Here is a 25,545-nt window from a genome sequence, read left to right as displayed (position 1 = left end):
TAGAGGGCCTAACCGGTCCGGCGACCAAGGGCCCGGTTGGAGGGTCTAAGGGCATAAAGAGCTGGTCGGAGTCTTATTCAGGGGCCAGAGCTGAGAAGCCAGACACTCAATTAATGGTCAGAGAGCCCTTTGCGCCGATCGGGGACTCCCTGAGTTGATACGGGCCTATATGTCAGTCAGGTACCACCGCACCACGCAGTCGGCTTTGTGTCGGCATGGTCCTGAAGACCCACTTCCCAATCAGCTTTAAAGCCGTAGCCAGTGATTTACTCTGGTCGGGGCCCCGTCGGGTCGGGTCGGGATAGTTTATTAAATAGGTGTCATCAAATGGGTAATGTTTCGTGTCGGTTAGTTTCATGGCCTTGGAGTGTGGATCTGCGAACAGGTTTTGTCGGTCGTTTGGTCCCTCCCCGCCCTCCATTTAACACTGCTCTGCAACCTTTTGTGCATCGTCCTTGACTTCAGGAACCACACATATGATGTCAAATAAATCTTAGGTTTTGGCTCAGAGCTTGCATTTTCATCTGCTGTTGGGAACTTACGTACCTTCTATGCTACTTAATTATGTTGAATAGCGTAAATTATCTTTCTTTCCGCATGCATATTGGCAGCACTTTAGCGTTTATTGGCCACACAAGGCAAGGACGAATGAGGCTGATAAATTTTGCGCAGGACTGAGGTCGGAGATACTTTCCTTTGTTGTCATTGTCCTAGGATGGTCTGGGGGTGGTGCGGACAGTGTCATTCCTGTCAGAAATGTGGGATTTTGCCGAGGAGTGTTACGTGGTGATTGCAAGAGGAATGCACGAATCGATATTGCCCCAGGGCGCGTGATCTTCTGTCGTGTTGCGTGCAGTGCTGTCGTGATCGAGGCATCAGGAACGCGACCTACCTATACAAACCTGGAGACCTACCCACTTTCACGGATGGCTAGTGTCTGTGTATGTGTCTACTCTTGCTTCCTTTGATAAAAATATTAGCCAACTAAGATGGCAGACTTTGATGAGATCTATGAAGCCTCGGATGAACAGGTAGATGGATCATCTGATCTTGCAAGCACAAGCCTACTTCCAGAACCAGTAATAATCCGTGGTTCAGGGAACATAACAGTGTAAGTACTTCATGTTTTCAAATGAGTGTGTAGGAAGCATGTGCATTGATTTACATGGTTGGTGTTCAGGACATGATCCTGGATAGATTGCAGATTTGTATTGCCACCTGTATGAAATCCTTAATGCAGCTTTAGGTAGGAAGTAGTGGGGTCTAGGAAGTAGTAGATATTGTTTTAAACTAGCATTAGCAACTATCTAGTCTAAAAAGCATGCTAGAACTATCATATGGTGTTTTAGAAGCCAATGAGCAAACCATGGGTTGACAGAAAAATGTCCCAAGATGCAGTCTGACCCTTTGAGTACAACTAAATTTTTCTCCATCATGTATGGATGACTGGATTGTACTTTAAACTAAGCATGTCATAGGTGACACCAGTTTATTTGTCTCTTTTTCACATTTCATTTTCATGTTTTGTATATTTTTATGGCCTCAGTAAGTAGCTAGGCTCACAGCATTTCTCATTGAGTGGGCTACACACAAAGTGAATATGCACCTATTTTTATTTGTCATTTTTCAGAAAGCTTTCATTCATCCTTTAACCAGACAGGATGGTAGGGAGATTTAGTTTGTTAGGATTGAGTCCAAACTCTTCTAATCATATGGATTTCTGGGATCTGGGCGTAAACTACGCACTGCATGTGTGAGCCCTGACCCGCCATCCAATTATGAAAGTCCAGGCTAGCAATCAGTCCCAGGCTAATGGCAGAATTTTGTGACCAAATATGGAGGTGCTCTAAGCAGGCCATCCCAGCTAAGGGCAAGTAAGTGTTTCTTGAGTTTGAAGCAACTTGAACCTTACCTGCCATGGTGGACAAAAATCTGAAAATCTGAACTTCTAGCCAACTGAGCCACCTGGATGAAGAAATGCAATGTCATGACACAACTACTCTGGGCTGGGTTGACTGGAATTGGTCAGTTGTAAGCTGACATTGATGTTATTCAGACTAAACTTGTGTGTGTTCTGGGATTTAAGCCCAATATGCCAGGGGCATGTGTCTGAAATCTGTGCTGTAGAGCAGAGTCTGAGATCTTCCCTTCAAAGCAATCTCAACTGATTTTTGTTGGTAATATTACCAGTGTTCATGTGGGATATACATTTTTCCACATGAAGGATAAATTTATCTCAGTTGTTACTTGTGTGGATGCTAAAAAAGAAGTAATGATTTATGTGAACTGAGAGAAACCAATACAAATATCATCTGTGATGCCCTTCCATATTATATAATGTTTCAGATCAATGGTACTATTATATAATGGCAGTACAGAGGCAAAGCTCACCCTGAAAAAGAACTGTGAAAGTGGCTGGTTAAAGTATCTGAGTAATAACATATAATGCTTTTCTAATATGAAGTCAGCTTACGAATCACACCCCACCGCAATGGGAAATGTGAGGTGCACCTATAAAGTTGTAAGATGACATGTCAATTTTTATCTAGTGTCAGTTTGGAAAGGAAAATCAGGGATTAAGGCATGGTGACTAATGGAGAGATCAAGATGGGGGCTGAGAGACAATGCAGCCAAGGAAAACATTTGTGATAAGATCTTAGAAGCATGGCGTGGATTGGCAGTGATCAAAAGCATGGCCAGTGTGTTATGCTTCAACCCCTAACCATTCTGAATAGAGAGGGATGTTGGAAGCCTCCCTCATTGCATTATTGATCAGCAGGCACAGATCAAGTACACATTGTAGGATATGCATTTTTACAAACTTCCTGCAGTGATATGCTAAAACCAACAATGTGGAAGCTTGCCCAGGGTGGGGTGGGAGGGGGGGAGGAAGGGGGCGGCTCAGAGGGATTCTGATCTCTGTTTTTCCCTGGCACCAGAGGCTTGCTGCTGAATTTTGTTAATTTAAATAAAATTAATAATATAACATAAAATCAAAAAATATAGAATATAAAACAATTGCTGCTAAATAAAAAACAAATCAAAAGATGGAGCTGGAACCTCTAGCATTCAGCCAATAGATGCATCATTCCACCTTACCCCCTGTTGCACAGCACATTGAGGCGAAGATAGAAAAGTCTAAATTCATTAACTTCACCAAGCTTACTTGATTTGGTCCATTGAAGGCCACATACACTGATGTTCAACCATATTAATCAAACACTGCAGGCTTCATGAGGTAATCCATGTCATTTTCCTGATGGTAGTCATTTGCGGCCCCCCAGTTCCCATCTGGCATGACAGTCTTGTGTCTGCACTGCCTATTCAGGCACATTTCTTATCTGAGATCCCCTGTGGGGGGAAAGGGGGGCATGAAGTCCTTTTGTCTGGTGAAGGTTAGAACTGAGTCACTGCTGTGGAGGCTTGGTCTTGACTTTTAGAGGCAACTTACTGGGATTCTTCACATCTCTGCCATAGTGTGGAATAGAGCTGAATGTTAATAGTCTGAAGTTTTGAATGCTCTCGTGAAAATGAAGATTCAGGGAATCTTCAAATGGTCACATCCACAGGCCTTCTGTGGAGTGTTTATGCCATTTTGTCCAAGGTCACCCATCTAGGATTGCTTTCTCAGAAAATGAATACTTTTATTATGAATGGTTTTACGAGTTGGGCTGCAGGCCTAGTGTGTCATGTTTGATTAGGCGTGTCTTTCGTATAACGTTGCAGCAACACCACCATTCCACCACCCCTATTTGATTAGCTCATGTCCTACAGGGGTTTTTCACCTTCACTGTATGGGGGTAGGCCCCAGAACCCCATCTTAGATCTCAAATGCTAAAGATGCTAGAGCCAGGCGTGAAACGTCGTTGCAAAGGTCTCGTCAAGCTGCATCAGGAGTGTTATTTTAATAACGATTAGTCTCGCCTTTGACAGGTCAAAACAGGCCGAGGGAATTTAACTCTTTCTTATGAGATTTTTAATGGTTTAGATTTTTTGCTGACACAATTATGGATCATAAGGTGCCAAGAGATTCTGGCTAAATGATGTGATCAAGTAAGCATTTGTGGCATGGTCAGTACGTGACATTTCAGCCTGTGCTTATGATCACAAATGGATTTCGTCAAGGTTTGTAGCGATTGCCCCGCCCGGCGATGGACAACCGCTGTGCACCATTTTCAGCTAAAGCATTTGTGCACTGGCTTGAGTCACTTTTTTAGATTAATGTGATCTAACACCAACATTGTACTTGTGTTTCATCAATGAGATTATTGGTATCTGGATCAATGGGCTTAACGCGCTGCCATATTTTTGGCAAAGTCTATAACCACCATCCCAGCATTTCTTCTACTCTGTAACACACCGCACAAAACTTGACGTGTTCATTCCTGGACACCGTGCTGGTGGTGGAACCAGACGGAAGCTAGACCACACGACCGCCCTCAGCACGCTTCATTACAGTTCGGTACATATCATCGTTACTGAGTGCACGGTGCTTATGTTACAGACACGGAGAGAGATTGCTTGCATGCTCTGAGCCCGAGTGGTGTTAGCTCAATCTGACTGAAGCGGCTCCTCTTTTCCGTGAAAATGGCACCCAGAACACCGGAATCCGGAGGGGAAGCTCGGCGTACCGCTTGGGCTGCATGTTTTCGATGTAACGCCACATCATCATCGCGGAGAAGGAGAAAAATGAAATAGGCAAATTATGTATATGCGAACATCCTATGTCACAGATGAGTGACGCCGTACGATAGAGCCGGGTGCACGGCCTTAGAGTAGCGGAGACCGGTGATCCTAGTTTAAATTCCATGCCGGTGCGATCAGTCCTGGAGACTGCAGCATCTCTAGTGGGGAACAGGATTTGTGACACGTGTTAATGAGCTGAACGGAAAATGCACATGGAAGAACGCAGTACGTAGCACGTAAGACCTCTTTTAGCTCATGCCCTGCGATATTGTTCTAGGAGAAACAAAACGTGGCCTTTGTGACCGGTTTAATAAATACCTGGAAGGCGCACGTTTACGAGGAGCGTACACACCACTGGGGAGCTGTATGGTAGACCGACACAGCAGTGAAGAGTTGCTCACTAGATGCCAACGTTAAAGAAGGAATTTCAGCAACTAGTAAGGACATCACATGACGTTCGATATGTTAAATCGCTGTGACTTGCAATCTAGGTCCGAGGCTGAACACACAAACGTCATCTAGAACGTGGGCCTCGTTAGATAAAGCGATACTGCGAACTAGCCTTTTTATGAATTGTAATATTGCGCCATGGAGTACGGTCAGCAATTATGCAATACTACCGGTACTGTTACGGCGCGATAGGTTGGCACAATGGTACTGTGTTGATTGGTGTCGTAATGTATCGCCAGATACATCGATAGCTCTGCTGAACAATTTGGAACGGGACGAGGAATGAGACGGTGGGAAGTGTAGATTTTAGATGTCTCGGGCACAGTAAGGAACCCTATTATTTTCTGTTGACGATCGTTACGAATCGTCGGTCGACTTTGCAACACCCTTAAACATCTTGCGGACATGGCTATGTTTACTAACTACGATAAAAACATTGGTCATTGCTAACGGAGGTGTGGTCTCTTATTCAGTTTGGGTCCTCGTCCCCAGCTTTGAGAAGAAAGTGGGTGAAATTCGAGGAGAAACCAGTTTTCCGTGAATTGGAGTTGAGTTTGGCTGGTTACCCTGCCCAGACCCCCCCCCCCCCCCCTCCAAACTTTCGTGGTGAATAGACGTTCCTGAATGTGATGGTGCTCGGATAACATTAGTTACGACATCCTGACTCAGTTTAGGGATAAAAACTGCAAGTCGTGCGAACACCACACTGCCTTCTACTCAAGGTCACTGACATACATTTCGGCATTCGCCATTTCGGCATTACGGCCGCGCTCCGCTCATCATGTCCCTGCGCGGTGACATAGTTTGGCGCATCTGTAGCGATCTCATAGCAGAACCGCCCCGACGACTGGCCGGTCAGGCTGGTAACCTCGTCTAACCAGTCCGTCATCGTATATTGAAGGTCGATCGCAGGTCATCATAAGAGCTCCCCCTGCTTGGTAGGGCGAGGGCTGACATTCGAAAGGTCGTATCTTCAGAGTGAGAGAAAGCGGAGGAGCGAACGCTGGTCCAGATCTCGACTCCCCGACGTCAGAGCGGCACACCTGTGACTGATACCAGCCGAGGAGAACACGGACAATCGCTCTGGCAAAAGCGTGTGTGGACCTGCGGAATGCTACGCTTGTGGACTTTCGTACCATAGAGTCTGATAAAAGTCACTTTTCAACACATTGATCGCTTCCGTGGGTCTGAAATCGACTGTTGCTTCGGGGTGGCAGATGAGCGGTGCGTGCAGTCACGAGCCCGACGCGCGCTTGCCGGCAGATTCGGCCTGAACAACCGCTTCTCGACCGAGTTTCCGTCGGCGCTGGCGGCCAAGGTGGCGCCGGAGGAGTACCGCGCCACTGTCCAGCGCATCAACGGTGTGCTCAAGAAGACGATGCCGGTCAGCGCCAAGTGGCTGTTCTGCGGCTGCCTGTGCTGCTGCTGCACTCTCGGCTGCTCGCTCTGGCCGGTCATCTGCCTGAACAAGCGGGTGCGTCGCCGCCGCCGCCGCCGCCGCCGCTGTCGGCGCGCCAGTGGTGCTCGCCGGGGTGCGAGCCACGTGCGCGCGGTGGCTGCCGGCAGCAGAGCATCGGAGTGGCGTTGGGGCGTTGGGGCGGATTTCGTGTTTGATGCTCATGCTCGAGTTGGATAAGTTTTGTGCGCAGTGTCGCACTGCAGTGCAGAAGTGGGTTTATCGCCTGCAACGTAATAAGGTTGTGTCAAAATTCGTGCTTGACTAACAGGATATCTCGAATGCCTGGTTCCAGCGAAGCACTGACTCATTTCCAACATAATATCATTATTGACTATCATTTTTAAGTGTCGTTATGCAAGCTACTTCAAGCATCCTGTGCACCCGCGTAGTTCTGACCGCGGCTGCCATGCTCTTGCAGACGAAGCACTCCCTGGAGAAGGCGCTAGAATGGGAGAACACAAACTTGTATCACAAGCTGGGCCTCCATTGGAAGCTCGCTCGGCACCACTGTGATAACTCGACCATGCTAGAATACGTAAGTTGATTACTCGATCATGTTAGAATATGTAAGTGGAGGACCGTTTGGGTTACTCGATGCTCTTTGTCATCCATTCACGCACCTCATCGCTGGAGGGCTTAATCAGATTGACGTTTGGCATGCAGTGGTGCTGGAGGCCTGCAGGTACTTTCAATCCTGCTCATACAGTGTAGCATTCATCTAGTGCTGAATTTAAATTGTTTGTTTATGCGAGCAGCTATGATAGTGGGTCGCGACTGCTTTTCCATGTGATTCCTTCTCTCTCTTTTTTAAACGTGGCAGTTCTGTTCGACAATTTTCCTTTAATAAGGACCATATATAGTGATAAACAAGGACCCTATGTAGTGTTTAATCAGGATTTTATGCCTATCGTGTCTGCTAAGGATCCTACGTGGTGTTAAATATGGACGCTACGTGGTGTTCAAAGGGAGTGTTCCACATTTGAAGATATGAAGCAAGCATCGGCTGTGATGAAATGAACTCACTTATAACTATTGGTATACTTTTAAATGGCAAGAGCTGATCTGGACAAAAAATTATCTGTTTAGTAAATACGGTTCTCAATACGTCATTGTTTGATCACGTAGTCTTACCTTGCGCAACATTGATGTAGAGCCCGATGGCGGTCGTTGTTATGTCTGGAAATCGTGCTCACGAACGTCAGATATGAACGACTTGACAATTCTATTTTTGTCTTGATCGCCGCATAGCCAATGAGAAAATTTTAGGAGCGTTATTATGTCATGGATGTCTGGGTGACCGTGAAAGTCTCCCCGAAAAAATCTGTACATCTTCGCGGTTGCGCAGCTCAGAAACTAGAGGGTTGGGGTCTTAAGAAGGGCAGGACTGTGAACTGCACTGAATATTCTTCAAGATGATCATTTCAGTTCAAAACCCCCATACAAATGTGGAACACTCCCTTAAGTCAAGACCGCATGCAGTGTTCAGTAGGATCCTTGCGCGGTATTTATTAAGGACCCTATGTAGTCTAATGTTAACCCCATGCAGTGGAATGCCAGCAGCCCGTGTTGTGGAGGGAAATCATGGCTCACACAGTTCTTAATCGCTTCGTCTTCAGCATGTAGGCCGGACGCATCCGTAATCGCTAATATTCGAATTTTAAACCACGAGGAGTGGATCGAAACCATGCGAATAAGAAACCTCCGACGTGGATGTACGATATCTATATGTGGGGTTTAATTGTAGTTGCGGTGTTTTGCAGGCGTAGGCCGTGGCCCTGGTGGGGGTCTTTCAGGGGGAAAAACAAACTCGTGCCACAAGCTGGGCATCCAGTGAAAGCTTGACTGACTATGTCATGCTGCCTAACCATTCGCTTGTGCTCAACACTTCATCTCCGCTCACCTCTCCGCCTGTGATGCCCTTCATCCTCATGCTCCTCCGCTCCGTCTTGACCTGACCCGACATAACGCTGCCCCGGCAGGTGCTGTTGATTGAGTTCATTCCTAAGCTGCCGCTGAACCGGCCCGACTAGCAGGCGGCCGGCGGCCAGCCCGGCACCGCGGCGTGGCCGGCGCACGGCAGGCGAAACTGCGACGCAGCCAGAGACCGTGTTACTGGTGACCGTGTGCCAGCGTCATGGCGTGACTGATGACCGTGTGTCAGCGTCATGGCGTGACTGGTGATCGTGTGTCAGTCATGGCGTGACTGATACCGTGTACCAGCATCATGGCGTGACTGGTGATAGTGTGCCAGCGTCATGGCGTGACTGATACCGTGTACCAGCATCATGGCGTGACTGATGACCGTTTGCCAGCGCCACAGCATGACTGGTGGCCGTGTGCCTGCGTCATGGCGTGATTGGCGCCTGGGTGGCCGAGCCGCGGTGTGGGCGGTGCACGCATGTGGGCGTAGCTGGCCGGCGAGTGCGCCAACCGAGCTTTAAACACATGTCGGGCGCGGGCGACCGCGCGCGAGGCCTCGTGCGGCACCGGTGATCGGACTACGGTGCCGTGCTGTGCCGGCCGCCGGCTTACCGGAAATTCCGCGGAGGGTCGCCGCCGCACGCGCCTTGGAGTTGTATGTGCTTGCAGTTACCTGGAAGCACACCCGTTGACCTCATTTCGATATGTTTTTTGGGAGCATACGAGCCAGTTGCCATGTGAAAACGGGCCGGAGTGTTTTTGTCGGGGGGGGGGGGGGGGGGGAGGGACTAATATTGCGCCAGCCTATTGCGTCGTAGCAGTATCCGTAGTATTGCGCAGTGGCCGACCGGCACTCGAGGATTTCGTTAAACACCATGATAATCTATGCAGTATACAATGTGTGCGAACAGTATAGTTGCAGTTGTTAACTTCGCGAAGGGGAGTTCCCCATGCGTAGAACAGGGAACCCAGATACAAAGGTTTAGTCATCAACCCTCCCCACCAAAGGCCGCCCCACAGACAGTAGGAGGCGACTAGGCTCGGCGCAGTGTTTGTCAGTGCGTGCTGTTGTGTGAAGTGTTGCGCAGCGCGCGGCCAGTGCCACGAGGTGTGCGAGACAGCAGCGGATGGTTCCGATCACGGGTCACGCGGGCCGCAGCTCTCCCGACGGAGCTCGATTCTCTGACTGTGCCGCCTGCGGTCCCGCCGCGCTTCGTTAGCGGTTTTGCGGCGGCGGCGGTGTGTGGAGGCGGGCGCTGTTGGCCGCCCCCGGCGAGGTTCCGTGCGTCGGACGGCGTCGTGACGCGTCGGGCGGTCGGCCGTCCGGACGGCGTCGTGACGCGCCGGGCGGTCGGCCGTCCGGACGGCGTCGTGACGCGTCGGGCGGTCGGCCGTCCGGACGGCGTCGTGACGCGTCGGGCGGTCGGCCGTCCGGACGGCGTCGTGACGCGCCGGGCGGTCGGCCGTCCGGACGGCGTCGTGACGCGTCGGGCGGTCGGCCGTCCCGACGGCGTCGTGACGCGCCGGGCGGCCGGCCGTCCGGAGGGCACCTGGCTTGTTGGTGTGTTGTGTGCGTGTGACGGCTGTGGCCGGACTGCGAGCAGGCGCTCTCACCGGCCGCGCGGGAGGCGACGACACTCGAGCGGCACACTTCCGGGCGGCCACGTACCTCTGCCCCGGCTCGGGCGCCGCGTGACGTCGGCACGCCCTGTTCACGTGTGACTCGCGCGGCGTCTTCCAGAGGCGGCGGCGCGGCCGGCCGCGGTCAGGGTTCGATCTCGCCACAGCGGCGGCCGTCGCCGTGCGCCCCGCCCGGCGGCCCCGCTTTCTAGCAATATACTCCACGCAGCAGTGTGTCCCGTCACGGGAAATATACCACCAGGTAAAAACATAGCTCTTTATATTCACGCGGTAACGACACTGGCATCAGGTACGAAACATGGCGGGGAAGGAGGGGTCCGGCCGGCGGCCGGCGGCGGTCACGCGGTCACCTCCCAGCGGTACATCTTGACCTGTCGCTCAGTGAGCAGCGCCAGGAAGTGGCGGTCGTGTACGGTGAAAGGGCAGGCGTCCAGCACGGGCTCAGAGGCGGCCAGCGTGTGCGCGCACTCGCCGCTGGCCAGATCCCACAGCTGCGTCACCTGAGCCGTCTCCTGGCTGGCGCAGACCAGGGGCGCGTTCGGCCGTAGCGGGTGCGGCACCAGTGCCGAGCGCGACAGCACACGCTGGCTGGTGCCGCCGCGGAACACCTGCACCACCTCGGCTGATACGAGCGATGGCGCATCATCCAGCGGCAGGCGCCGCAGCCGGCACACCGTGTGCTGTGCGTGCGGCTGCCGGCTGGACGGCCGGCTCGACACGAGCAGGTGGCGCGTGCGCTCGTCCACGGCGGCCGAGACGAACGGGCCGTCGAGCGGCAGGTCGTGGCGGCGCCGCTCACCGCGCACCTCCTGCAGCGAGCAGAGAGCCAGCCGGCAGGCGAGCAGGCCGCCGGCACCGTCCGGACCCCCGCGCGACACGTGCCGCAGCGACACCACCGGCGAGGCGTGGCCGGCGGCGGCCAGCTCATCCAGCGGCGCGGCGCCGGCGCGCGTGTCGAACGCCAGCACGGCGCCGCTCTGGAGGCCCACGTAGAAGAGGTGCGGCGCGTCGCGGTCCCACGCGCAGCTCCAACACGGCGACTCGCAGTCGTACGTCTGCACCAGAGTGTTGCCGCACACGTTGGTTAGCTTGGCGCGCCGGTCCAGTGACACGGACAGCAGCAGGTCGCGCTGCTCCGGGCTGAAGCGCACGTCTCGGATCTGCCGGGTCAGGGTCAGGGTCAGCGTCAGCTATACGGACAGCAAGTGCTTGGACTTAACGCGGGGCATAACGACGCTCGCACACATCGTCTTGTCGGTTGCTGACGAAGAGCCCCGTAAAACCTGGACGTCGATCTTTTTAAGTGGATGTTAACAATTGGGATGGATGGCTTTGAATTCACCATGATTTCATGCGAATACAATGAGCCAATAACCATGGCACGGACGACGGGTTATGAGAGGACAGCTGCTCCCCCCCCCCCCCCTCCCCCACACACACACAGACATCAGCTCCGAGCGACAATGAACATTAACCCCACGACGGTACATGGATAGAAACGTGGTATAAATCAAACTTGCTCCCCCTCTTCCCCCGTCTTCGTAGACATTCCGCTGTCACTGCACCATAGAAGCGCGCAGACATGTGACGAGAGACGCGTAAGTAAAAGTAGCATTTCGTTTTCCTCAGCATCCGCCCAGTCGGACGCGCGTGCAGAGGTATCGCGGCCTCCCGCGCGACCCACCTGTTTCTGGTGAAGCGAGACGAACTGCTGCGGCCGCATGTCGAGGGTGTTGATCTTGCGCACGCCGTGCCCGGGGAAGAGCGTGTTCTGGCTGGGCTGCGAGGCCACCAGCAGGCCCATCCAGCTGTTGTACTCCATCACCCGGCAGCCGCCGCCGCGGCTAACCTGCCGGCCGCCGACGCCGGTGAAGAACGGCACCGGCCACGAACGCCGGTGGAGAACGGCATCAGCCACGGACGCCGGTGGAGAACGGTATCAGTCACGGACGCCGGTGGAGAACGGCACCGGCCACGGACGCCGGCGGAGAGCGGCACCGGCCACGGACACCGGTGGAGAACGGCACCAGCCACGGACGCCGGTGGAGAACGGCACCGGCCACGAACGCCGGTGGAGAACGGCATCAGCCACGGACGCCGGTGGAGAACGGCATCAGCCGCGGACGCCGGTGGAGAACGGCACCGGCCACGGACGCCGGTGGAAAACGGCACCGGCCACGGACGCCGGTGGAGAACGGCACCAGCCACGGACGCCGGTGGAGAACGGTATCAGTCACGGACGCCGGCTGCCGACACCGGTGGAGAGCGGCACCGGCCACGGACACCAACGGAGAACGGCACCGGCCACGGACGCCGGTGGAGAAAGGCACCAGCCACGGACGCCGGTGGAGAACGGCACCGACCACGGACACCGACAGAGAGAGAGAGCGGCACCGGCCACAGACACCGACAGAGAGAGCGGCACCGGCCACGGACACCGGTGGAGAGAGTGGCACCGGCCACGGACACCGCTGGAGAACGGCGCGAGCACGGACGCCGGTGGAGAACGGCACCGGCTACGGACACCGGTGGAGAACGGCACCGGCCACGGATTCCGCAGCGGCACGCGCCGAGCTTGCACACACGGCGGTTGGACAGCCGTCGTCCCTCGCCCCCCCCCCCCCCCCTCCCCTAGTGTTTGGCAGTAGCAATGTCCATTTATGTTTGATCAAAATGCACGCTAGAAAACAGGCATAGAAACAAATCGATGCTGCAAGACTTTTTCACATGAAACTGTCAGACGCCTTGGTAACGGACGCGGACTACTTGGTTCGCCGCGAGCACCACCACACCTTCGACCTTGCCCACCCGCCTGTGAGCGGACCTGTGCGGAGCTGGAGCCCTCCACCCGCCTGTGCGTGGACCTGTGCACTGCTGGAGTCCTCCACCCGCCTGTGCGCGGACCTGTGCACTGCTGGAGCCCTCCACCCGCCTGTGCGCGGACCTGTGCACTGCTAGAGCTCTCCACCCGCCTGTGAGCGGACCTGTACAGTGTACGGGCCCTCCACCCGCCCGTGAGTGGACCTGTGCAGTGCTGGAGCCCTCCATCCGCCTGTGGGCGGACCTGTACAATGAAGGGACTCTCCACCCGCATGTGCACGGACCCGTGCAGTGCTGGAGGTCTCCACCCACCTGTGAGTGAACCTGTGCAGTGATGAAGCCCTCCACCCGCCTATGAGTGGACCTGTACAATGGACGGACTCTCCACCCGCCTGTAAGTGGGCCTGTGCAGTGTAGGGGCCCTCCACCCGCCTGTGAGTGGACCTATACGATGAAGGGACCCTACACCCGCCTGTGAGCGGACCTGTGCAGTGTTGGAGCCCTCTACCCGCCTGTGAGCGGACCTGTACAATAAAGGGACTCTCCACCTGCCTGTGAGGGGACCTGTGCAATGCTGGAGCCCTCCACCCGCCTGTAAGTGGACCTGTGCAGTGTAGGGGCCCTCCACCCGCCTGTGAGTGGACCTGTGCAGTGTAGGGGCCCTCCATCCGCCTGTGAGCGGACCTGTGCAGTGCTGGAGCCCTCCATACGCCGGCTGGGAGGCGGCGCCTGTCTGGTACGCGGCTCACCTCCAGACTGCAGTGGAGACTGAGCGAGGCGCCAGCGCCGCCGCCGCTGGCGGCGGCGGCGGCGGCCGGCGCTGGGCCGGAGGGCTGCTGCCCGCCGCCGCCGCCGCCGCCGCCGCCCACCTTCTGACGCAGCGCGCGCAGCTCGCCCTGCAGACGCTCGATCATGTTCTCCTTCATCTGACATTTGACCTGCCAGGGCACGGGCCTGTCAGGCTGGGTTGGATATATTCGAGCGACAGCGACGACGCCACGCAGACCAGCGTGGCCTACCAGGCTCTGCACACATGCAGCACATCACACAAATCGAGCCGGCAAAAAAGTCGAGGTTTGGAAAGAGGCATCTCTGGACTATTGTAATGGCATGGCCACAACGACCTCTTCTGTTCCACTTTGGCCCCACGACCCTTAACAACCACTCCTCGAAGTATGATGGCGTCTGATGCTGCCGATTCCCTGAAGCGAGTGTGTGACATTCGCCGGCCGCACAGCGCCCTGCCACAGAGCGCCTCCAGCCAGCCGGGACCCAGCAGGCGGCGGTCTCTGCGGCGGCGACGCTACAGCACCTGCACCACGGCGAAGTCCAGCTCCAGCTTCCGCTTGGCCTCGCGCTCCCGGCTGAGCTCGTCCAGCGCCCGGTCACGGTCAGTCGTGTCCAGCACGCGCAGACTCTTGGCGAATATGACGCGGATGTCGCGCCGATGGGCCTGCCGACAGACGCGGACGGAATAGGGGCGGGCAGAAACGAACGGAGCGGGATGAACACACGGACAGAGAGGAGAAGAGCTACCAATGACAGAGTGACGACAAACAGAGAGGCCGGCTTAGTGAGGAGCGATAGAACAGAATGGCAGAATGTAGACGCCTGGGATACTCATGGCCGAGGCACACCAGTGGCAAAACCTGACAACGTCACGCCACAAACTACACGAATGGATGGAAATTAACGCTAAACACTGGCTCGTTACGTGGCTCGCCTCTCAAAGTAAAGACCTGTAGTGCATCGGAGTAAGAGCGTCTCACCAGCAATCGGGGTTACTGCATGGATTGACGAGCACCTGACGCTAATAACGCTCACTTTCTCAGCAGCACCCATTGCTACATTTGCGACCAATACCCTGCGAGACCTAGACCACTTCGGGGGCGAAGTTTCCAACCCCACATCCTGCAAACCACGGCAAATCTCCGCAAGACACCTGTCCCCCTCCCCCGCACCTTATCGTTGCACTGTGGACAGCGCGGGTCGCGGCCACGCAGCCAGCGCTCGATGCACGACCGTCCGAACAGGTGTCCACAGCGGAGGGAGGCGATCCGGTGCTCGCCCGAGTTGGACCATGGCTCGAAGCAGATAGTGCAGCACTGGCCGTCCTCCGACTGTGGGGAGCGCGCCTCCAACGCCGGCATGAACCCTGCCCGTCGGACGGAGTGCGCGTCAGAGCTGCCTTAGACCGGCGAGGGTGAACCGGCGTGAGATGGCTGAGTCCTGGCTTTGCGAGGCTGCCAACTCGGCACAGCTGAGCCCTGTCGGCGCGCATGGGTCGGCGTGGGACTAAGCGCCTCCGGAACCCTAGGTCCGAGTCCACGTCAGAACTGAGTCCTGCAGGTCAGGGCGAGTCGATGTCAGCACTGAACCTCATCGGTCGGTCCGAGTCAGCAGCGGGACTAACGTTCACTGATGCGTCGGAGTCAGCGGGAGGAGGGAGGGCTTGCTACCCAGAAATGCGGTGGGAAATTGAGCGATACCTAATTTAGATGGAGGGTGAACCGAGCATGGGCGATAATACGCGATGACACGGATGATCGCTGAGGTAGTCATGATGATATGCAGTGCTGACATGTGACGAGCAAGGTGAAGTTTGGGCGTAGTGTGTAGTGCGGCATGACAATCAAACATACAATTTACCGCACTGTAACGCCCGGTAAATATGGTTGCTGAAGTTTTCAGATACCTCGAGATATACTGCTTAGTTCGCTAAAAATACACGCTAAGCACTTTGGAGGGGAGAGGCAGTCAAACAGAGCATGGACGACATCGCGCTCCGAGCCGACGGTGCCGAGGGCGGCCTCCTCGAGCCGTACCTCCGTCCATCTTGGGAGGCGTCTTCTGGCCGGGCTGGGGTCCGGCGGCGGCGGCGCCATCGTCAGCCGTCGGTGACGCGGGTGCCGAGCGCAGGGCCGGACCGGGCCCCGCCGGCGCGTCCGCCGAGCCGCTGCCGCCGTCCCTCGCCGGCTCGCGGAAGTCTGTATCCCTCCACAGGCCGCTGGCGCCGAGGCTGCTCCTGCCGGAGAAGCCCGCCGCACCGCCGCCGACAACCGCCACCACCTGGACATCGGGCGGTGGGTGGAGCCCCACGGCACCGCTGCCCGGCTCATCCGCTGGCGAGGCGGGTTCGCGCCCGGCGCCCACATCCATGGTGCTGATCGGGCCGGGGTCATCCCGTGCCAGTGGCACTCGACTGTCGAGGCCTGAAACCTCCGGTTCGCCTTCCGGGCAGGGACTTCGCCGTACGCCAGCTGCGAGGGGGTCAAGGCCCCAGCCTGGCCCACTCCCAGGTGGTGAGTCTCTTCCTCTGCCTCCACCTGGTGCCAGCTCCGGAGGCAGTCTAGTCCGCACCTCATGCTGCATTGTGGCAGAACTGGGCTCTGGCTCCAGCCCCGCTCCTGACACAGCGTTCGGCTCCGGCGCGATTGGCGACGAGGACCTCCGCTCCGGCTCCGGCACAGTCGCTGACACCAAGCTCGGCTCCGCCCCCGGTACGGCCGCTGACGCAGAGTCGAGCTGTGGTGCGGCCGTTGGGCTGGGGCTCAGCTGGCGGAGGCGGCCGGTGCCGTCAGGTGGCGCTGACTGACTGGCGGCGCGGCCGGCCGGCCGCAGCCCCACCACCGGGCTGCCCGACCACGGGGGCGACGTGTCCATGACAGAACCGCCGTCCGAGCCGACCTCAGAGTCAGAGGAATCATCTATGACTATGTCTTCCTCAAGCAGGCTCATCGTCTCCTGTAAGGATGGCACAGAGGGGTTATCAGGGCTGCCTTGGAGAGGAGATGTAACTAGCATTGTAGTCCAGTTGCAGAGCTGCCTCTGATGCAGTAGAATGCATATCAGATGAAGTGAGATACAAATGTTGACTGGGGGATGGCACAGCTCAAGGGGTAGATGAGTCAACCATTACTATATTCCAAGGTATTATTACAAACCTAACCACTGGAGCTGCTTTCCACTGCCTCATGCAATTGACATGAAACATTGCAATGATCACAAACATAATATTTGTGCAGCTTCAGAATGAGAAAACTGAATATTGTTGCAATCAAGCTATGGCCAGAAGAGCACTGGAGATGAATGCACAAAAGTCCTCTAAAAATGAAATATATTGGCTGCCACAAATGAAAGCAAACTGCCCCATGAAATACATATGTGATGGTTGAATGAAGCATAAAGAATTAAAGTGAACTAAGTGAACTCTGACAAACTTTAAAAACTCTGACAATGGGCACAGCATGGCCATGCACAGTTAACACACTCAAACTCCAAATAATTGTCAACTCTGATTAAATGGTATACAGCAATTACTCCTGCTGAAACTACATGGTCACAGTTGTGGTGTACCATGCCTATAATGAGTCTTCCAAGGTTAGAATGGCCAGATGATCTAGATGGTTACAGACCTGGGGTATTGTAGGCAAGGTAATTTACTGATAATATTCACATTTAGATTATAAGATGTAATGCTCACTAAGCTTGATTTGAGCAGAATGTAATAAACATGACAAACAAGTTTTATGGATGAATCTTTGCATTTTTAATAAATATTTAACCTGAATTTTCAAATGGCTAGATCTTTCAGCTCAGAGTGTACTCTTAGCAGTGCTTGCTGCATGAGCCCTGACAGCTGAGCCTTGCCACATGATCATGCAACTGCAGATTGACAACAGAATTTGGTGATGAAAGGTGAATGAGCTCCAATGCTTGGCACAGTCCATTGGTCCATGCACTCTGATGTTATCATATTTTTTAGCCACCCCCACCACCCACTGCAGGTCTGCCTATGGCAAATAACCAGCACCTCAATGATTCAAATCCACCAAACCCTGCTACAGATGGGTGGATCAGAAGGCAGATGCTCTAACCACTTGAGCTATTGGAAAAAAACAAATTATTTTAGCTATCAGCATGGATAATTGCATACACAAATGCATTACACTGTGCAAGAATACATATTGTCACCTGCCATGTTACTGTGTGGCAGAAAACTTCCCTTTCACATTTCTTTAAATTAGATCAGTTGTCATTAGCTGCTGTTAGTTAACTTGTCATCTGTTTGAAAAAAGGCATGCTAGCAAGGAGGTAGTAACAATAATTGCAAAAAAATATGCACCTTGTGATTACTACTGGACAAAAGTGCAAAAAGCTGAAGGAAATAAACCTAAAAGGGCTACTGCCTGTGTGTAGTACCTGACATCTGGCATAAAAACTCTGGGACAACATAAGAGATAGAGATAAAACAGTAATTTGGCACAGCAGTCAGGGTTAAGATGTCTGGCTTGCCAGGCCAGTTGTGAACATCATGGACCAGTGAAGGAAAGGCTGACAGCATTAACACAGTTATATGGGATATTAATCTTCATAATGCTAAATGGTAATTGGAAGAGAAGAATTGCAACTGAAACCAATTAGCTGCTGTCAGCCACAATTAACAGGAATAAGGATAACATAAACATGCATCAAGGGTACTGATTTTAAGTCATTCATGCCACTGGGACATCAAGAAATTGAATCGCCTCGGTGCTGTAGCCTAACCTCATGTCCCGTCACCTAAGGTAAGGCCATAAGGGTGGGGACACAGCCCACAGATAAGCCCATGACCAATCATGATTTTATGTCATTTATGCAGGCATCATTTTTAGCTGCCTGGTCAACAAATGAACAATTAGCACCCAAACAACAAACCTTGCAAACATAAACACAGAAAGACTTATTGTTTTCACACCCACACAACATATCTGTTCTGCTTTCCAGTGATACGAATTATTTGAGGCACAACATTCCATGTAAATTCCCACACTGCAGTCATTGCATGATCAGAATTACTATATTTAATGCACAATGATACAATGTCCCCATGCCAGTGTCTTTTGCTCAAGAACACAACTAATATGGAAAACAGTCTCGTTAGAAGTGGGATTCAACCATACCCAAGTTGGAATAGACCCGGAGCCTCAAAGCATCTCATACCTGATTATCGGCTATCAAAATCAACTAGGTTTGTCATATTCATTACTCCAGGAGCACAGATAACACAGGGATTTTTAAACAGCACGCCAGAAAAAACGAGGCGCCGCTTTTAACTGGGTATGTGAACACGCCGTTTGAAACACGAATTCAATGTCACCTTAGATACGAACGCAAGTTGGTTGCGCTGCCAATAAACGCGGGTACAACAAAATATTTTGCACCAGGAGCGCCAAATACGCTCTTACCTGGCGGCGACCTGGTCAAGTTCGTGCACTGAACATTACACTTGTTGCAAAATAATTCACATATTTTTTAACAAATGTGCATATAATTCTGGCTTTTTCCCTGACACATGCATGTTCCAACCACATGGGCTCATCTCATCATCTTAAAACCGATTTTAGCTTGTCCAGATCAGGGGATAACTATGTGGCTAGCAACAGTAATACCAGAAATCCTACCAGTTACAGCGGAAACAATATGGAAACTATGGACTATCAACACATCTTCGAGATCGGACGTGCGTAAATAGACTCATTACATCTGCACGGAACAGCTCCTTTGCTTAAATCTACTACGAAGTGGATTTACACAGAATGTCACTCCTGCGTAAATCGACTCAGATCTGAGTTGATCCACACATAAACGCGTTGTTGTGTAAATCCACTTGTGAGTAGATCTACACAAGCGTGGCTTCAGGAGTAAATCGACTCAGATATGAGTGGATTTACACATGAGCGCCTTTCTGTGTATATACACTCCGGAGTGGATCTAACAGAAGGAAGCGCCATTCTATGTAATTCCGCTCTCGAGCGGATTTGAGCAGAGAAGGTGCTCTGTGTGGATGCACTCATGATGGATACACACAGCTGTGAATTACATCGTGATGTGATTTGCGCAGGAGACAGAGCGCACTCAACGCAGCGAACTGGCGAACTGATCTGTGACTTGCCGAATGAGGGAAAGATGTGATTTCAGCAATCAAACGAACGCATAAAAGCTGAAAATATGCATTTGCCCATGCATAGTTCATTTCAGCATCACCGAAGCTATACATCTGCTTACTTTATCGAGAACGTACTGTTCAGTGATACGAATATATACATACATATATATATATATATATATATATATATATATATATATATATATAGTATGCGTGCGTTTGTGCATGTATGTGTGTATGTACCAGGAAAGGTAGGTGCCGAACTTGTCATATTGCTTACAAGGCACGCCAAGGCAGCATCGCATGCTTGTCACACGGTGGTTTGCGGTGTGCGGCTTTTATCCAGTCTTGGTAACGGGTGAGAGGTGCGGAGGGCTCCCGGAGGGACTCCTTGATGGTGAAACGCCCCCCCCCCCCCTCACACGCACAAATTCGTCAGCTTTGGTCGATGGATTTTCACCGGCATGGTTTTGTGCGTGTTTCACATATTTCTAACTTTCTTCACTGGGGCAAGAAGCCATGAAGGTACTGGAAAGCAATTTGCCGTCTGTATTTTATCGCAGGCAATGATCAACAGAAGGGAGGAGATGCTAGATCGCATACAAAATAACGCACCGGTGTTATTCCTTTCAGATTGTTAAGCTGGTTCTATCCAAAGGGATAGACCTCAGAGCTTGGCCAAGTTTTTGTTCTAAGCTCTGCAGAGATATTCATGGTCCCGTGCACGTTGAGTGTGGATGGAAATGGGGGCAGCATTTTTTTCACCTTGGCTAACCCATGTTCGTCTGGGTATGTTAAACGTTTTGTCAGAATTTATTAGTGATGCAACTTATGTAACAGTGTTTAGGATACGCACTTCAAGTCTTAGAAGCCTAACCCAGTGCTGTGGTTACATCTTCTCATGCAGTAATGCATCCTCGCTCAGAGTTTCTATGCGGCAAGTGTATCCTCGATTTCAGAGGTCAAGTTAAGTCACTTCCGGCGAACCTAGAGTCTTGTAATTAGCATCTGTAATAGTACCGAACATTCAAAACGCAATGGCGAGAAATGCCCGACCCTAGCCCCCATATTTTCGAATGAGATTATCTGAAGTCGTCTTTGGAAAAGCAGACTAACTATAAGAAGCGTTCCCCTGGGCCAAAAAATCGCAATGATTGAACGTTGGATAACGCGATAGGGAACATGGAGAAATGCATGGAAGACTTTGCTAAGTCCTCACTCAAAAAGGAAAAATTGGAACCGAAATCGGCAAACCCAAGCGTGGGTTGTACCTACGTTCATGCCTATGCAACTTACATTCTGAATACAGTTCGGTACCTTAACTGAACCTAGTACTGTGAAGTAACCCAACTGAAGCTACCCAACTGATTCACACGCGGTGCCACCAATATGGGTGTGTTTGGCATCCAGACCGGTCTTTCGTCTGTAAATTTGAAGTCGCTCAACTTGGGGCTAACTTAAAACCAAGAACTTCACTTTTGCGTAACGCTATGGGAAACGCTTTTTAGGTTAAGGACACTTGCAGACGTCTGTGCCGAAAGAACCTCACGGTCAAAGACAAACATTGGCGGTACCTAATGAGGGTACCACCAATAATGAAATGCGGCAGTTATTCTCTTCGCTCTTCTATTTTCTACATTCGGCTCTTCACAAATATGTCTTTCGTGAAATCGCTAGCATTTTCGTACGCACATCAGCTTGCCTGTTTTTTCAAAGACACGAAAAAGTTGTGTGCATGCAGCTGTCGTCCAACCTAGGAACCCATGATCTTTTAGCTACATCACAGTACGCGTGCAGATCTTGTCACTCAACCGAAAACGCCCTGGACGATTCCGTTGAGTGAGCTGTACTCGGATTGGGGTTAAGCTCATCGTGGCCGTCACTTTCGTAAATTTCAACCGTGCCTTTAATTTTATCGACCACGGCGTCGTTCTGATAAAGCTGCAGTGATATTGCATTGATCCGAAATGGTTTGAGAGCTACCTTGCTGGTCGAAGGTAGACGGTGAGAAGCAGAATCTTTCTCTTCTGTCGATTCACGGTGTCCCTCAGTGATCCTTGGTTGACCCTATCCTCTTTAGTATCTTTGAGAACGAATCTCTATCTTGCCTCCTTCACGAATATCTAGTATCCTGTACGGACCACACCCAACTGCTAGACTCTACTCATCCAGACCAACCATCCGTTTTGAAATCTCGACAGGAGGAAACCACTCAAGTGATTAATTCCTACTTCACATTTAACTCCCTTAAAATGAAGCCAACCAAAAGAGCTCTTCTTCCCGGCACTCCACGATACTGAAGTGAAACCTTATCTTTTCACCTGGATAGTGCGGGACACCAATTAGGCCCTTCGTCGCCCATTGCTAGGGGGGGGGGGGGGGTCCTATTGCAGGTACCTTTTCTTGGGAGATGCTCATATCCTATGTTAAAATGCGCAGCCCCATCCTTTTCCGCTTGCATAAAATCCGCCACAACCAACAATATTGGCTGCTTGTGACGAATCACAATGCAAAAATTCCACCACAGTCAAAACCACAACCAACAAATTCGTCGCCCGAGGTTCGTAAATCTATCATCCAGTCCCATGCCCTCATCTTCTGTACTGCCTCTCGGTATGGGGTGTGGCTGCAGCGCGTCACCTAATTAGAGTGCAAGGGGTGATTAACCGTGGGGCCAAGATCGTCACCGATGCTCTTCAGCAAGATCCAATGGCGGCGACTGTTCAAGCGCTGGGCTGGCGCGGTGACCTAGTCATCCCCCGTGGCAGCCTCGCTGTGTTCAGGGCCCTTAATGACTCGTGGGTTTCTTTGGAGATCCGGGCCCTGTTCACGACACGCACAGGTTGACGCCAGCGTGTCACCCGCGCGGCAGCGATGGGCGCCCTGGGTCTGCCAGCCCTCACCTATCGACAGCACGCAGGTCTTTTCGCATTTACGCGGCATCATCCCGCTACCGCCGACCACCACAACCTCTTACACCTACAATGTGCTTTGCGCCGGTCTGGTCGATGTAGACTGCCCTGTTATGTAATCATTGCATGTTTGCCGCTTCGTAACATATTCTGACGGCTTAAAGTTTGATACATAATTTATTGTTAGCCAAGTTGTGAGAGCGAAGGGACGATTGACAACGTGCGAATTTAGTCGCGCCGTTGTTTTAATATTGCACCCACACTAATGTTGTAATTGTACGGAGTACAACCCAGCTGTCGGAATAATTTGTGATTAAAATGAGCGTGAACATGACCCAGCCACGCATCCGCAATGAGAGGCGTCACTGGAGCTGCTAGTGGTCTTACGCATACCGATGAAACTCACAAGACATTTGTTGGACTTCGTCAGACGTATTTGCGGATACGTGGGATTTTCGCAGTGCGCAATAGTCACTTCAGCAGAGTTGGTCAGCTTTAAATATGTTAAAGTATTGAGGTCAATGAGCTCTCAGGGATAACCACAGCCTTGGAAGGTACACGACATACAGTTCTGGGCATGCAGCCGTACGAGCTTACCACAGATGCATGCCATGAAAAGAAGCAACCATGTCAACAGCGCAGGTCTATTACCGCATTGGAGCGGCCAGGCATGCCTCACTATGTCAGGAAGACTTTCTCACACGCCAATAAATCCCGTACGCTAACAAAGGCACACCATGAGTGCTGAGATGCATGGAAATCTACCACAAGGCACAATCGTCAACGTTCTTCTTGACTAGATTGAAAGCGTGTGAGCACGACCAGTGTCAAAAAACATCAATAAGAACCATGGCTGAAAAGTGTTGACCGCACTAAGCAATTCTATAACAGTGGCACGACATACTGAACAAGTAGCCAAAGCAATGGTCTCAAGTTGATGTTTTTTAAAGCACATCCGCCTTAGGGGTCGCTGGTTTAACTAGCACAAAACAAAAATATATAATTACCCAGTCAGTTCTCGCACATGTAGAACTGTCGACTATGAACGCATCAAAGACATTTGACGAGGCTTCTTAGTTCACGTCAGCCTCTTAGTTCAGGTACACGACAGATCTAAGCTCGCTCAACGTTCTTCTCAATCAGTGGGGCGATAATGCAAGCACATCCAGGGACGCAGCAGGTTGGACGTAAGCAGCCGCTGCTTGGTGAGCGGTGCTATTTTACAGCGCATATCCAGTCTGGAACCAATCAACACAGTTACTCGGAAACGCTTTCAGTCTTCCAGAGTCTGTGGATGGGCTTGCAATACTCATATATGTACATGAAGGTGTGTCTTGGCAAACTAGCTATTCACATCATGACATGCAAACGACTATAGATATCGAGCATGTTCTCTGCAATAGATCAAGCCTAAAAACTCTACAGGTATCCGGGAGAGGTCAAGGCATTTCCGATGAACGAAGTTATGTCCAATACATGGAACGTCGTGATCACGCGGTGCATGATGATGACGGGTTTAAAGCTGAGTACGTGGAGGGTGTAATCCAGCGCTTCCACCATCCACCACTGCTGTTCAGTACTCTGAAGAAAAAAGGAATAAGTTAATAAAAACACACATCAAGACATGGCACCAACTGAAAAGAAACATTATGAACTAGTTTTACGTCGTCCTATGTGTTATTGATCGATACACGTTAGTCATGACCGGAAACGCACCGCATATGAGCGTGTCATATTTGCCGACTCACTTCTGTTCGAGATGTGGTTTTACTAACAATTGTCAATGGAAGGTAGTATCAATTCACAAGCAAACTTACCTTATTTCTGTGCTGATCCCACGACTGTGTTGACGCTGCCTTTAGCACGACCGCGGTTTTTCTTTACTCGCGGAGGCATCATAAGATGGTGCAGAGGAGCGCCTACATCTCGCCGGATCAACTGGGGAGCACCACTGGTAGATGAACCTGCAAAAGGAGCACGCCCGACGATCAGACCATCAGGGGTGCCAGGTCAGATCATCAGGGGTACCGGGTCAGATCATCAGGAGTACCAGGTCAACTATCAGGCATTTTACATCAGATCTGGTGCCCACCTCCTGGTGGCCTGACCTGGTAATTCTGACCCCAGTAGTCTGATCTGGTGACCCCACACACTGATGGTCTGATGATCAGGAGCACCAGGTCAGACCACCAGGCACAAGCCACCATGCCAAACAGGCAGGGGGCATGGGTACCAGGTCAGACCAGCTGGTATCAATTCACTGGTATCAATTCACACTATCAAGTGGCGGTACCAGGTAAGGCCACCAGGAGGAAGTAGTACAAGGCAGACCATCAGGGGCAGGAGTGCTAGGTCTGGCCACCAGGGGCCAGAGTACCAGGAGGTAAGAGTACCTCACCAGACTCGCAAGGGCAGTAATATCAGGTCAGGAACCCCTGACCTGGAACTGCTGTCATCTCATGCATCAAAGGGGCCTCTTGAATAGAGAGTGCCTGCTAACCCAGTACAGGGCTTCCTAGCTTGTAACACAACCTCCCAAGCCAGCAAAGGGCTCACCATAACACAACATTGGGCCTTCTAATCTAGAACACCAGGGGCCAGGGTGCCAGATGGCAGGAGTACTACATTAGACTATCAGGGGCAGAGATCAGAGCCAGACCATCAGTGATATATGAAAAAATTATCGAGGCTGTGCACCACATGCAATCTTTGTAGCCTAGCTTGGCTCA

General features: G+C 52.1%; 2 protein-coding genes across 2 annotated transcripts; one reads left to right on the top strand and one right to left on the bottom strand.

Annotated features, from left to right (window-relative positions):
• The first annotated feature begins 677 nt into the window (after window positions 1-677).
• On the top strand, window positions 678-9,277 carry LOC119107730 (cysteine-rich hydrophobic domain-containing protein 2). Its single transcript, XM_037231271.1, has 4 exons — window positions 678-1,111; window positions 6,400-6,610; window positions 7,014-7,130; window positions 8,575-9,277. The coding sequence occupies exons 1-4, from the start codon at window positions 990-992 to the stop codon at window positions 8,623-8,625; spliced, it is 501 nt and encodes a 166-aa protein (XP_037087166.1). The 5' UTR covers window positions 678-989; the 3' UTR covers window positions 8,626-9,277.
• Window positions 9,278-9,982: 705 nt separating this feature from the next.
• On the bottom strand, window positions 9,983-19,116 carry LOC119108110 (E3 ubiquitin-protein ligase RFWD3). Its single transcript, XM_037231688.1, has 8 exons — window positions 18,959-19,116; window positions 15,802-16,720; window positions 14,938-15,131; window positions 14,289-14,429; window positions 13,831-13,914; window positions 13,726-13,788; window positions 11,841-12,005; window positions 9,983-11,316 (listed from the first exon to the last, which is right to left on the bottom strand). Exons 2-8 carry the CDS (start codon window positions 16,712-16,714, stop codon window positions 10,495-10,497), a joined length of 2,382 nt encoding a protein of 793 aa, XP_037087583.1. The 5' UTR covers window positions 16,715-16,720; window positions 18,959-19,116; the 3' UTR covers window positions 9,983-10,494.
• Between the last annotated feature and the right edge of the window lie 6,429 nt (window positions 19,117-25,545).

The sequence above is a fragment of the Pollicipes pollicipes genome, unplaced genomic scaffold (genome assembly GCF_011947565.3).
Source record: "Pollicipes pollicipes isolate AB1234 unplaced genomic scaffold, Ppol_2.1 Scaffold_6686;HRSCAF=7923_pilon_pilon_pilon, whole genome shotgun sequence".
Taxonomy (NCBI): domain Eukaryota; kingdom Metazoa; phylum Arthropoda; class Thecostraca; order Pollicipedomorpha; family Pollicipedidae; genus Pollicipes; species Pollicipes pollicipes.
This window is presented reverse-complemented; position numbering and strand designations above follow the sequence as displayed.